Source organism: Mya arenaria, chromosome 17, assembly GCF_026914265.1.
Source record: "Mya arenaria isolate MELC-2E11 chromosome 17, ASM2691426v1".
Lineage (NCBI taxonomy): Eukaryota > Metazoa > Mollusca > Bivalvia > Myida > Myidae > Mya > Mya arenaria.
In genome coordinates, this window is record NC_069138.1 from 36,382,683 (window position 1) to 36,396,831 (window position 14,149).

At 34.3% G+C, this 14,149-nt stretch overlaps 1 protein-coding gene across 1 annotated transcript; it reads left to right on the plus strand.

Moving 5' to 3' along the window:
- Positions 1-1,118: 1,118 nt before the first annotated feature.
- Positions 1,119-11,136, plus strand: LOC128223640 (heat shock 70 kDa protein 12A-like). The gene is made up of 9 exons (XM_052932914.1): positions 1,119-1,212; positions 5,470-5,617; positions 5,875-6,027; positions 6,944-7,022; positions 7,812-7,956; positions 8,843-8,996; positions 9,138-9,272; positions 9,412-9,620; positions 9,735-11,136. The coding sequence occupies exons 1-9, from the start codon at positions 1,210-1,212 to the stop codon at positions 10,446-10,448; spliced, it is 1,740 nt and encodes a 579-aa protein (XP_052788874.1). The 5' UTR covers positions 1,119-1,209; the 3' UTR covers positions 10,449-11,136.
- The last annotated feature ends 3,013 nt before the right edge of the window (positions 11,137-14,149 follow it).

Below are 14,149 nucleotides of genomic sequence, written 5' to 3' on the forward strand. Positions count from 1 at the left end.
ATTAAGAAAACGCTTTTTATACAGTTATCAAAAAAACGTAAAAGTTAAATCTTATCAAAGAATGCTTTAACTTGAGGAAACTTAGTAATAACACAAATTATAATAAACTAAAAGGTAAACTCCAAGTACTTAAATGATTAGGGATCCCGACTATATCTGCAGACGAAGGAATACAATTCAATGTACCTAATCCAAAAAAGTTACGATTAAGTTATTGTTTGAAACTATAAACATCACACACAGTTTGACTTAGCAAGTAAAAGATTTAAAACTGTGTGATAATAGAGTTTCATAATGAAAAACATCATTGTACTAAAACTGGGAACAAAGAAAGAAAACATTATTAAAAATAAAAACAGGACATATATTTGCTAAACTTTGTTTCCAAATGATTACTTAAGTAAAATTTTAAAAGAAAGAGACATCACACGCTGGAACATTCTTAGGAAGCCGACGTTCAATGTGTTGTGTATAAGATGAGATTTTAAAGTTGTACTCTCACATATTGGATGTTTTGACAACCTTTTAATTTGGAATGAGCCACTTTTTGTCGTCAATATCTGCAAACCAGTGATATAAGATTGTTGACAAAAGATCAGATCGCAGATTTTCATATTTTCGTTCGAAAATTAATGTTTTATGGCTAAAAGCGTTACTAATGGTTTAAGAAAAGTGCATAAAATATAAATTTTTGAACTTAAATATGCACATCTGCAATCTGATTTTTTTTGTCAGCATTTTTTCATTGGTTTTCCAATCATGTTCGCATAAAGTCTCTCGTTCAAAGACAAAAAATAAAAATGTTGTCAAAACGTTCAATCTGTGAGAGTGCAGCTTTAAACGGCTTTTGAATAATGTTTTTCATTTGAAACGTTATGTTTAAAAAATATTCCGATATAAACTTTAAAGAATAGACTTTGGTGCTAAATGGTTTTGTTTACGCTGTTAGATCCAACAAACGATAACACATACTACAATAAAAAACATTCATGCTAATGACAGGTACAGATTTGTACAAATGTGTGTGTTTTGCAATTTTTACCAGAGCACTCATTATTTATATTGATACGCTTGTTAACCTTTTGCATATTAAGCAATACCTATCTTGCGTGTTTACTAAATAACTTCCTGGTGGCTATAATCACTGCTCGACTGATATCGTTCTCATTTCTAAAGAATACTTGAGACACAGAGCGCGACTTTGTCATTATGGTAAGATATATTTTCATTTTTGAGTATCAAAATGGTGCAATTTCACATACAGGTTAAAATAAATTTGTTTTTGTTTTTGAGGGATAGTTTTCTTAACTGCAAAGCATTTTGATATAAATTTTCAAATCCGGAAGTAAATTATGACTTCGTCGTTGTCTATTTTGATTGACAATATTTAAATATCCACCTTGTTCTTGTTCTTATTATTTTAGTTCTTGTTATTTTAGTTTTTTTGTTGTTGTTGTTGTTCTTTTTCTTCTTCTTTTTCTTCTTCTTCTTCTTCTTCTTCTTCTTCTTCTTCTTCTTCTTCTTCTTCTTCTTCTTCTTCTTCTTCTTCTTCTTCGGAGTAGGTTTGGCATTTTCCTTTAAGCATGAGTTTGGCTTTTTAGCATAACCAGTGCGAACCAAACCGCATATGCTACTACTTAAAGTATCTTTTTAGATCGCATATCAAGTTCAAACATTTAGGTAGTTGACTCATGCCCTTTAAAAAGGATAAAAGCTCAAAGATAACGAAGTGAAAGACTTTTTCTCTATGGTGCTGATCTGATGAGCTCCTTCATAACTTTTATCATGATACAAATGGATAAAGCGATGGATGTCTCGAAAACCGATTAATATTTGACGGTCCTCACGTAAAATTGTAAATAGCAATTGGTCTGTAACAGCTGTAACAGATCGGACACACTTTTTACAATCTGGCATCAGTTAATTATGGATTTCATTGGATTTGGTGTTGATTAAGAGTCGATGCTTTGCTTTCCGCCCTTAATACTATGTTTTGGCAATAGGAACCTTAGAAGAAGAAATAAATATTACTAATTATTTTGACAATCGTTGATGGAGTACATGAACTTTAAAGAAGGCATTGGCGATAACGAGGCTCAATTTAACCAACGTAGGCAGGCCCAATTATGGTGCTCAAATTAACTGTCGGAACTTAGAGGTTACACGTGCACACACACACTTTCTTCGAATTGATTTCGCGAGTATAGGTAATATATCCTTGACCAAAGACTGAGGAATTCAATATCACATGCTGAGCGGCTTGTACCAGCTTTGACTTTTTAGCTCGACTATTTGAATATGGAGAGCTATACTACTCATCCAAGTGTCGGCGTTGGCGCCAAACCTTGGTTAAGGTTTTGCATGCAAGCACACATAGGTTAATATCTCAGCAACTACTTGAGGTATTACAATGAGACTTTATACAGTGGTACACAACCATCCAACCTACTTAATTAACCAAGTTAGAAAACTATAATTTGCATTTAATGCAAATAATAGGCCTTTATTATTCGACTTAGAAATTTTGGTTAAGGTTTTGCGTGCAAGCACACATAGGTTAATATCTCAGCAACTACTTGAGGTATTGCATTGATACTTGATACAATGGTACTCAACCATCCAACCTACTTAATTAACCAAGTTAGAAAACTATCATTTGCATTTAATGCAAATAATAGGCCTTTATTATTCGACTCAGAAATTCTGGCTACGGTTTTGCGTGCAAGCACACATAGGTTAATATCTCATCAACTTCTTGATGTTTTGCATTGAGACATGATACAATGGTACTCAACCATCCAACCTACTTAATTAACCAAGTTAGATAACTCCTTTTTTGCATTTAATGCAAATAATTGCCCTTTATTATTCGACTCAGAAATTCTGGTTAAGGTTTTGCGTGCAAGCACACATAGGTTAATATCTCAAGAACTACTTGAGGTATTGCATTGATACTTCATACAATGGTACTCAACCATCCAACCTACTTAATTAACCAAGTAAGATAACTCTAGTTTGCAATTAATGTAAATAATAGGCCTTTATTATTCAACTAAGATATTTTGGGTAAGGTTTTGCGTGCAAGCACACATAGGTTAATATCTCAACAACTACTTGAGGTATTGCATTAAGATTTTATACAATGGTACTCAACCATCCAACCTACTTAAATAACCAAGTTAGATAACTCTAGTTTGCAAAATATATCAAATAATGTCTTCTTTTTAGACATAGATATTCTGGTTAAGGTTTTGCTTGTTACCACTTTTAAGTCAATACCTCAGCGAATACATGATGTATTGCATTGAAACTTTACACACATGCTCCCAACCATTTTACCTTCTTCTTTTATCAAGTAAGATAACTCTATATTTCATATTATATTATGTTTGCCCCTTTATTATGTTTTTTTTTTCTGGTTAAGGTCTTGCATGTTAGCATACATAGGATAATATCACAGCAATTACTTGATGTATTGCATTGCGAACTTATTCCATGGTATTCAACCACCCAATGTAATTTAATAACCAAGTTAAATAACTGTATTTTGCAAATAATGGCCCTTAATTATTAGACTAAAGAATTCTGGTTAAAATGCTCCATGTAGATACATTTATGCTAATATCTCAGCACATCATGTATTGCATTGAAATCTAATCTAACAGTGATGTACGTTCGCCAAAACTTTTCAATCCTTACACTGAAAAGCGGCGGAATAGTCGAGCGCGCTGTCTCTGTGACAGCTCTTGTTTATTGTAATCATCAGTTTTAATAATACATAAGAAATATCAAATAAAATACAAGTTGTTTATTTATTTATTGTACAAAGTTTTCAATTTCAAGGAACTGCTTCAAGTTTCTTCAATATTAATACAGTTTGTCTCTAATAAGTTATTAATTACTACTCTCTAAAGGTTGTTAGATGTCATTAAAGATGTCTTTTTCTGCAATTGAACTGTAAAGGAGATTCTGAGCGGCTGGTCGAATGGCTACCTGTTTCATGAACTCGTGACAAATCTGGTTAACGAAGATAGACACATTCGGAGCTCCTAGGCCATTTTTATCTAAAACAACCTCAGATGGATTTGGACGGTTCTTATACTCAAAAAGCTGTTCGTTTAAGTTCGCTGCAAGTAGATCGCGTAGTAATTTTATTAAGCAGTTAAACTTTATGACTTAACTCTTGGGAATCTTTATTATGTTTGCAATATTACGCTTCACTACTGGCAGTCACTTTAAACTTAGATCAATAAATACAAATCTAAAACACTACATTTAATCAATGATATAATTAAAAAAAATACGAATTACTTCAACTGATGTACCGGCATACATCTGAGGTTGTTTTCGATAAAAATGACCGAGGAGATCCGAATGATGTTTACACAAAGGTTTATCGTTTTTTGTAATTAAGTTCCAGCAATCTTGACCTTGACCCCGCTCACCAAAATTAGCAATACCAATTTTTAGCACTATACATCATTCATTACAAGAGTCATTGAACGGAAAGTATTATTTTGACCCCTTACGACATTCTCATTATAATAACCCAGTTTTCATTGAAAAGCTGGTTAAATGCAATGCGGTATAAATGGCGTATGCTATGCAAAACATTGATTGTGTCGAAGTTCAATGTGCTGTACATAAGAAGACATTTTAAACGGCCTATGAATAATGATTGGTTCATTTGAAACGTTTTGTTTAAAAAAATAATCTGATATAAACTTAAAAGAGTTCCAAATGATTTTGTTTACGCCATTAGATCCAACCGACGATAAAAAATACTATGATAAAAAACAGAAATAATATTCATGCTAATGACATCAAGGCACACATTTATTATATTGATAGCATATTAACCTTTTAAATATTGCTTCATATTAAGGAATACCTGTCTTGCGTGTTAACTAAACAACTTCCTGGTGGCTATAATCACAGCTACATTGTTATCGTTTTCACTTCTAAAGAATACTTGAGACACAGAGCGCGACTTTGTCGTTATGGTAAGATATTTTATCTTTATCAAATATTAAAAAGTAATACTTGCATATTCAGGGTTAAACAATTTCGCCTTTGTATAACATTTAACTTTTTGAGGGATTGTTTTCTTAACTGAAAAGCATTTTAATATAAATTTTCAAATCCGGAAGTAAATTACGACTTCGTCGTTGTCTATTTTTGTGGACCATATTGAAATATCCACCTTAATCTTCAACTTCATCTTCTACTACTTCTACTTCTTCTTCTGATTCTTCTTCTTGTTCGTCTTCAGCTCCTTCTTCTTCTTTAACTTCTTCTTTAACTTCTTCTTCTTCTTCTTTAACTTTTTCTTCTTCTCCTTCTCTTCTTCTTCTTCTTCTTCTTATTCTTCTTCTTCTTCTTCTTCTTCTTCTTCTTCTTCTTCTTCTTCTTCTTCTACTACTTCTCCTTCCTAAGAAGGAATTAACCACAGTTTTCCTTATCCATTAGGCATCTGGTTCAGCTCTTGTAGTGGCGGCCATTGATTTCGGCACGACCTACTCTGGCTGGGCGTTTTCCTTCAAGCATGAGTTTGAACGGGATCCAACAAAAGTATCTGCAAAAACATGGCGTGGGGGTCAGCTTTCTTCTCTCAAAGGTAACATTATCATAATTATCATTCATGTGTGCGGTCATATGATTTGATCAAATTCGTTTATCATATAATTACAATAAAGGCTATCGCATTTATGCGGAAATTATTCCATTGCTTAGTTATTGAATTAAGTGAATTCAACAAGGCACAACACTGGTTTTAGAGAAACGAAAATGATAACGCATAACGATGGGAAAATCGTAATATAATACCATTTCCGCGCATAAATATAAAACCCTCATGTTTTCGTATTGTGGTAGGACCAACCTGTGTGTTGATCAATCCGGACGGAAAAACATTGGAGACTTTCGGCTTCGAAGCGGAGAAACGCTATACGGAACTGGCGGAGGAAGATGCCCACAAGAAATGGTTCTACTTTAGGCGCTTCAAGATGAGTCTTTGGAACAAGGTCTGTATTGCAGTACCTTCAAGTTGGACGTACTATATCAGTGTGTGTATACCATGTGATAAATTACGTCATACATGCAACGGCGGAAGGCAACATTGTGCTTAAAATAAGACTTAAATCAAAGATAACTTTTCTTTTACTTCACCATATTAAATAAAACAAAGGGCAGTCTATGCCGCTTAAAGAGCCCCGCCTTCGTTTTATTACCGAAGTTTGATAAGGTGATTAGTTTCATCAAACACTTCGATAAACCTGTTTCCAAAATAATGTTTTGACAGTGCTCCGTCAGACGGCGGTATTGTGAAAAGGTTTGTCGAAGTGTTTTAAGAAACTTAACTCTCAATCAAACTCTCGTAAAAGACCGAAGGCGGGGCTCCGTAAGCTTATTTAAGTTTATACCAATACATTTTATTTTGTCCTGATTTGAATCACGCCGGAGAACGTTTCACTGGTGTCTTGTTTAAGAAGCAACGAGAAAGTAACCATGGTGGGGATATACCTTACATTCTCTTGAATAAGAAGCGGATACCTTTACCACTAGACCACCCTCACCCTCAATTATATAGAATACTGTTGTTTCATGATAGACTGTTTTACGTTGGTTTTATTTTATTATTGTTTAATAGATTTATACATTTAGATTATTGTCAACAATAAGAGTGTATTGATGCAGCCTTTTTAAATGCCGAGGTGATAATGATAATGTAACAGATAGAAATCAAAATAATACGCTAATCCTCGACAATCTTTCGTTGGATTTCCTTTTGATTGAAATTGAACGTAAACAAGTCATGAATATATAAAATGGCTACATTTCCACGAATGTTTATTTCTTCCTTGTTTAGAAATATTGATACAAATAGCTGAAGTTCAAGTGCATTCTACCACTGTTTATCATCTATTCTTATTCGTGTATGTAGGTCATGTATCGCAATACAAACTGGAAGACGAGAGCGGTAAAGAATTACCTGCTATGACGGTCTTTTCACTATCTATCAGGTAATGACAAAGACAGTAAAAGCCAATCCTTTGTAATATATTTTCATAGCGTTCATTGCTGGTTTATTTAAAGGCGCCACAACAAAAGTTTTTTTTTTTAATTTTTAATGCATAATCATATTTTACTCATAATATTATGATAAAAATATAACCAGCATATGATTTCTGTACTGATAAAGCTATTAGCCTTTATAAATGTTATTTTTTAAATTACGTTGCCAGAATTTCCCCAGTTAAATGCAATTGCAAAAGAATAAGCACATACAGCATGACAAGAATATTTATAAATTTATGATAAATCATATACTGGAAACTACATTAAACAAGCCCATTAGCGAACACACTGTAAAGTGACACAGGCTAAGGCATAACAAACACTTTACATGGCACACACTTTCACTGAAACAATAAAGAATGACGACACGGTGCACCAAACTATCTTCATTAATAAGTCGAATTATTTGCTCAGACTTTATTTCATAAACCAAATAATAATGTATCTGCTTTATATTCAAAAGTCTAAAAACTCGTTAAAAGGAGAACATACCACATCGAAAATAGGTATCGTGGTTTGGTTCTGTTACGACTAACGCTGATTCAATGAAGCTGAATTGAAATTCATTTAACGATTTTATTACTGGAAAGTTTACAGTTTAACGTTTTCTTTTCTTTATAGAACTAAACGACAAACACGTCAATGTCACAAACACATACAGCAACGACAAACATAACACATGCATCAAAATGATGTTCGCGTCAACCATAATTTATCTTGTTATCATTCGACAGGTTTCTTAAGGATGAGCTTTTAAAGACATCCGGTGACCAAATAGGAGGAAATGGCCTGGAACCGGAAGATATTCACTGGGTGCTGACAGTTCCCGCTATTTGGAACGACGCCGCAAAACAATTCATGAGAGAGGCGGCCCAAGAGGTAATGCCTGAACACAACCATAAGCCCACAATATAGTTATTGTCGGATGAAACGTACATTCGGAACTCCGCGTCCATTTTTATCGAAAACAACCTCGGATGTATGCCGGTACATCAGTTAAAGTAGTTCGTAAAATTTTGAATTCTATCTTTAATTAAATGTAGTGTTTTAGCTTGTATTTATTGATCTAAATTTAAATTGATTGCCAGTGAAGTGTATTATTGCAAACAAAATTAGGATTACCAAGAGTTAAGTCATTAAGTTTAACTGCTAAATAAATTACTATGCGATCTACTTGCAGAGGGCCTTAAACATGCCGATTTCTGAGTATGTAAATCGTCCATATTAATCCGAGGTTGTTTTCGAGAAAAATGGCCGAGGAGTTCCGTGTCGTGATACGTTACGGGCCAAAAAGAGTGACAATCATCGACACGATATCTGTACTTCATAGAAGTACATTCTATTTATAGCCGCATATTTATCATAGTTTACAGACGGTAATCATCTTACATCCTGTTAAAAACGTTGGTTTCGACAAACATATCACTTTCTGTGTTTTAATAAATTTGTTATCTAGTGTATATCAAACTTAATGGTTGTTACGTGGCAGTCACTCGCCCAATGAAAGGTGTGTACGTATAACACATTTTATATACATAGCATGTAATACACAGTCTTATTCGACGAGTTTAATAAAAATGCTATTAAGTAAACCTTTGGTAGTGATGAGTCGAACACCTCACAGAAATGCTATTTCCCGGCCTACACGCATTTTAGAATTACCTGGAATCATTTTGAAAAACGTATATTCAATCACTTTGATTCCGTATACATATTAGCTTCTTTTTATTGTCTCTATATATAGTTTTAACATATTGACTTGCAGGCTGGAATACTTCAAAACATGTTGACAATAGCGCTTGAGCCCGAGGCAGCCTCACTCTACTGCAGGCATCTTCCAGTTGAGAAGGGAGATAATTCCAGGACTTGTCTCTCCAAATTTGGCGCAGGAAAGAAGTATCTTGTCCTCGACGCTGGAGGTAGGTGAAACAAAAATTGATATATCAACTAAATGTATAAAACAAAAGGACTGGTTTGGTGAACCTTGCGTGAAGGTTTGTTCTCTACATACTTTCACGTTAAATTGAATTTGTGCGTAATTATCCACATTTCTAATTTAGGCGGAACTGTAGATATCACTGTACATGAGGTTGGACCTTCTGGGGATCTAAAGGAACTTCACAAGGCGAGTGGGGGCGCCTGGGGTGGCACGAAAGTCGACGAAGCTTTTATGAATTTTCTTGGGCAGCTTGCAGGTATAAGAATAAGCATAAAAGATAAGTTTGCAGTTAAAGCTATTGTTTCTCTTTGTTTTCTTTATTTCAACTGAAATTTGAAAATTTTTACAACAATAATGCAAATTATGCACCATGCTATTATTGCATTTTAATATAGGACTTGACGTTATTGAGAGATTCAAAGATGTAAACATGGAGGATTACATAGATTTGCTTCGTGACTTCGAAATCAAGAAAAGGGACATTGCTCCTAGCAAGGACTCGAAAGTCACAATCAAATTACCTATTGCCCTATCGGAGTTAGTAAGGGAGATGAAAGGGACAGAGTTAAAGAGTAAAATTCAGCAGTCGGGACTTGGAGAAAAGGTTTGATTTGTTGTATCATTATTTTTCTCTCGTGTCTTTTCTTAATTGTCACCTAGCGTATGCGTTTTCTGTATGTTGAAAACAACAATCCGTAAATCAGTTTTCTTTTTGCAGGCTAAACTAACTGGCGACAAGCTGAGATTAGAAGCAAGTGTGGTGAAGACATTCTTTCAAACGTCAATCAGCAGTTGCGTGAAGCATGTCTCGGACCTTCTCGATGAACCCGTCAACCATGGGGTTCAAGCGATTTTGATGGTCGGTGGTTTCTCGGAGTCACCTATGCTGCAAGAAATGTTCAAAATCAAATTTCCAAAATTAACGATCATTACACCACCCGAGGCTGGACTTGCAGTTTTGAAAGGAGCTGTGATATTTGGCCACAGCCCCAAAAGCATTTCAGAACGAGTTAGCAAGTACACATACGGAACCGACATTACGGTTCCATTTGATGAGAGCAAACATCCATGGTCGAAAAGGAAAGAATACAAGAATGGCGAAGTTAGATGTAATGATATATTTTCAAAACTCGTAGAACTTGGACAAACCATGATAGTCGGGCAGCCACAGGATGCACAAAATTTCACACCGATATTTGATGATCAAAAGTCGATGTCAATGAACATATATGCGGCTCAAAGCAAGGATCCTAAGTTTGTTACAGACTACGGATGCCAGCAGATTGGATCCTTCAGTGTCCCAATGACCGGAACTGGGACTGACCGGTCAGTTACGGTGCGAATGACTTTTGCGGGGACGGAGATCGACGTAGAGTGTAAACAGAAGGACACAAGCAATGTTACTCACCTCAAAGTGGACTTCTTGTCGTAAACAAAAGAATGACTTGGTTGTGTTGGAAATAGAAGTATTATTTTAACATTATAGCTTTATCAGTGTTAAAAATGAAGTACACGACCTTGTTTCACAAAATAACTGATGGCGTATAACAAACGAAGCAGACCTTTCGCCATCTGATTGGACTGTTATCATTATTTTTAACAGGAATATAGGATTTTAGGCGGGTTAATATTTTCTCATCTTAGATTTTTCATGAAACGCAAAGAACCAAAGACAATAAGTAAACTAAACTGCAATACCCTTCTTAAATGACTAAGTATTAAGCACATAATACGCATTCAGTTATCGAAAAACTAGCTGTTTCCTCTTATGTAAAAATGCATCTGTGTTATTCTGTTTAGGCATATGTACCGAGAACTGTAGAGTATGTACAATAGTCAGAAGGTAGTGTTGTTTGCAAACTTTCAAAATGACTACGCCCTGTAGATAATTGTATAAAATAAAATTGGGTTTTAATCTGTGTTTCTAAAACTACCGAAATGAAAAGCATTTACAAAGGCTGACGATAAGGCGACTATAAACAAATTGCTAGATTTTCATTCCCGCCCGTCCAAATAAAAATGACTGGAACTTTGGTCTGTATTTGCGTATCGGTCCGGTACTGTCCGTGAACGGCGTTTATTCAGACGGTGTCAATGAATAACACTCACAACTAAAAAAGAAATGTTACAGTCCTGTTGGTGGTTCGTATAGAAACACACGTATATGGTCCATTAAGCAATAAAAAAGAGTATGAATGCAATTCAACGGTAAAACAGTCATCTAAAAGAATTAAAATAAAATCATAAATACAATGCCGCCCCACTAACCGCCCCCCCCCCCATTTAAACACTATAAAACAAATTGAATGGAAATTTAGCAATTAATTTAAATTGGCTTAAATTAACCGTTCATGCATGCGTTTCTGAATCGCAAGACACTACAATACGAAATGTGTTCGTCGAAGCCTAAATTTCTTTATTAAAATACTTAACAATTATTAATGAAATAGTCAGTTTACATCTTTGGAAAGAACAATTATACCAACATACAGAAAATGAACTAATATGAATACACCTTTAAATCCGCCAAATGCTATTGTAAAATTACAAATGCATCTTATGACCGATTATAGTTCGCTGAAGTTCGACTCAAAAGCTACAGAAGGATTGATTTATACAATATCTGCGTCAATGTCATGCACTGTTGGGCCTTCGGTCGTAACTTTGCTGGACTAGTGTTATGGGTATTTCGTTTAAATAACATTTAAAGAAGCTTTACTAAAGATTTCATGATGATTTCAAAATTGTGTAAGACACTTGTTTGCATTTCGCATTTTGAATACATAAATTGACGTCACACAAATGACGTCATAACAGCCGCACATTATTGAAATGGCTCTGGTCTTCATTGTACCATACCATTTTAATTCCGCGTGATATTGGCCCAGGTAAATATATGCCCACTTGTACATTTTGAATATATATTAAAATTATTTCAGATAAAGTGTGGTGTTCGTTGTGTATTATAATTAATACCAATAGGCAACCCAACATTTTGTCATCAGTATTGCTTAGAAAAATGATATCGCTGTCATCGGGACGAAAGGAAATCTCGTTGAAAAGTTTGAAAATATGCGGTTGAAATAAATGGCTTTGTTTAATACCTGTTGATTTCAGTCTTAAATATTGCATGATTAAAACATTAACCATAGAAACAAGAAAAAGAATCCGTATTACACACTGTTTTATGTTTCCGTATCACTCAGTAGCCTATTGCGCATGCGCAAATACACTTCCGCAAAAAGTTTGATGTTGATTATTAAGTAATTAAAAATAAGCTTTGACGATATGAAATAAAAGAAATACTACATTAGTCGGTTGATCTGTTGAATTGCTTCTTCTCGTTGCTAGCGTCCAGAAGCCCTTGGTCTCGGTCTATATAGAGTTTACGCAAACAACTTGTAGTGACAACCACACAGATAAAACGACTAACATTATATTTCCTATCTATCTTTCTATCGATAAGTAAATTATTTATTTATAAATTATAATATAATGAAATAGATGTTTCAGATGTATGAATATGTAAAATATAATATTTGATTTGAAACATCTACATATAGAACGCGTTTTAACTAAACAAGTTGCCGTCTTTGAAGCATATCTTTGTCTAGATGTTTATACCCCTTTTTCGAAAAAAGTGCCACTGTTCGTTGTCCTACCCAGCCAGCATGCTGCTATAAGAACGACGTCGGAAATAATGAAGATTATCGTTCAAATTTACGAAATCTTTTCGCAATTATTTTTTTTAAATGCTACTCTTTTTGATATTATCTAGTTTTGTAGTCATAAATGCGTTACACCACCGTATTATGGAAATGATTCGTTGTAAAAATAGAAAAAAATGGACACTGACAAAACGCAGGGGAAAATTGAAATTTACATGGTTTCTATTGTTGAAATATTGAACATTGAGTATTATGTCAACACAACTAATATGCTATCATCACTATGGTTTTTGAAAACAGCTTTTCAAAGGTTTAATAAATATTCAAACCAGCTCATAATTAATAAGAGTATCAACATAAAACATATTTATTTGTATTATGCTGTGATGAAGAATATTTTTGCTAAAATTAAATTTCATGTTACAATTTACATAAAATAAAAATATATTGGGTGAAACATACTGTTACTGGAAACAAACAAAAAAACATTTATTATTTTTGGCGCTTAAAATAAGATGAAATGAGTTCCTGTTGGCCATTCGCTGAATGGGCGTAAAATTAATTTAGCTATCATATTTTAGTCTGATACTGACGATTTGGGAAGTATTTTTTATATTTTAACTCAATCGAAATACAGGAAACAAAGTAAACAAAATGATACTATCCGTATGTTAAATGGAATTTTGGATATCGAAAATGAAGAAAGTAGGATTTGAAGCGACCTGAATTTTCCGATATATATAATGATGAATTAGGTCCTGCCATACAGCTTGTCAAAGGTTTTAGGAAATGCCTACTCAAGTATTGCATGAAGTAATGTCATATTTCATTACAGATGTAAGAAATAGAAACGGCGAACATTACAACACAAATTTTCTGTACGAACATTTTATTTCTATTCAACACTATTTTCGCAGTAGATCTAACGCTTCCTTGACGATAATTTTTTCCAATGGATGGAAAATGTGTTTGATGCCAGTTTGAAAACGTTGGCACAACAAGGTCTTCGGAAAGTGTCCTCTTGCACATTGCTGTAAGTCAAGTCGTCACATGCCGGTTAGTAATAGTAACTTGACTTTTCGGTTGTTGGTTGTCACTTTTTGCAATCAATTAAACGCCTGACCTCTGAACATATGCTAATATACAGTTGCTACGGTGTCCACATGTCTTCGGCAAAAGTGTTTTTTTCTGAGGCCATTGATAATGGCCATATTTCTTTCGCAAAATGTCCGTTTTCACAGGCCAGTGGGTGGGGAACGGAGAACTGGGAAAAAGAGGAGAATAGGCTGGCTGGTAGTTCTCTTTTCCAATTGTATTTCATATAAGACAGTAAGACAACGATTCAGCTAGTCTCGTTTCAAGTTACGAACTAATTGGGATTTTTGAATTGAACTAATTGAATATATATCTAAAATAATATGGCGAGCTCATTTGATTAATTGTCCTGTCCTCATTCACTCGCTGA

What these genes read in the sequence shown, in the direction of transcription:
- LOC128223640 (XM_052932914.1), top strand. An exon ending in GTCTTTTCACTATCTATCAG is followed by an intron (nt 7,023 to 7,811) that starts GTAATGACAAAG and finishes ATCATTCGACAG; the next exon opens with GTTTCTTAAGGATGAGCTTT. An exon ending in TTTTCTTGGGCAGCTTGCAG is followed by an intron (nt 9,273 to 9,411) that starts GTATAAGAATAA and finishes ATTTTAATATAG; the next exon opens with GACTTGACGTTATTGAGAGA.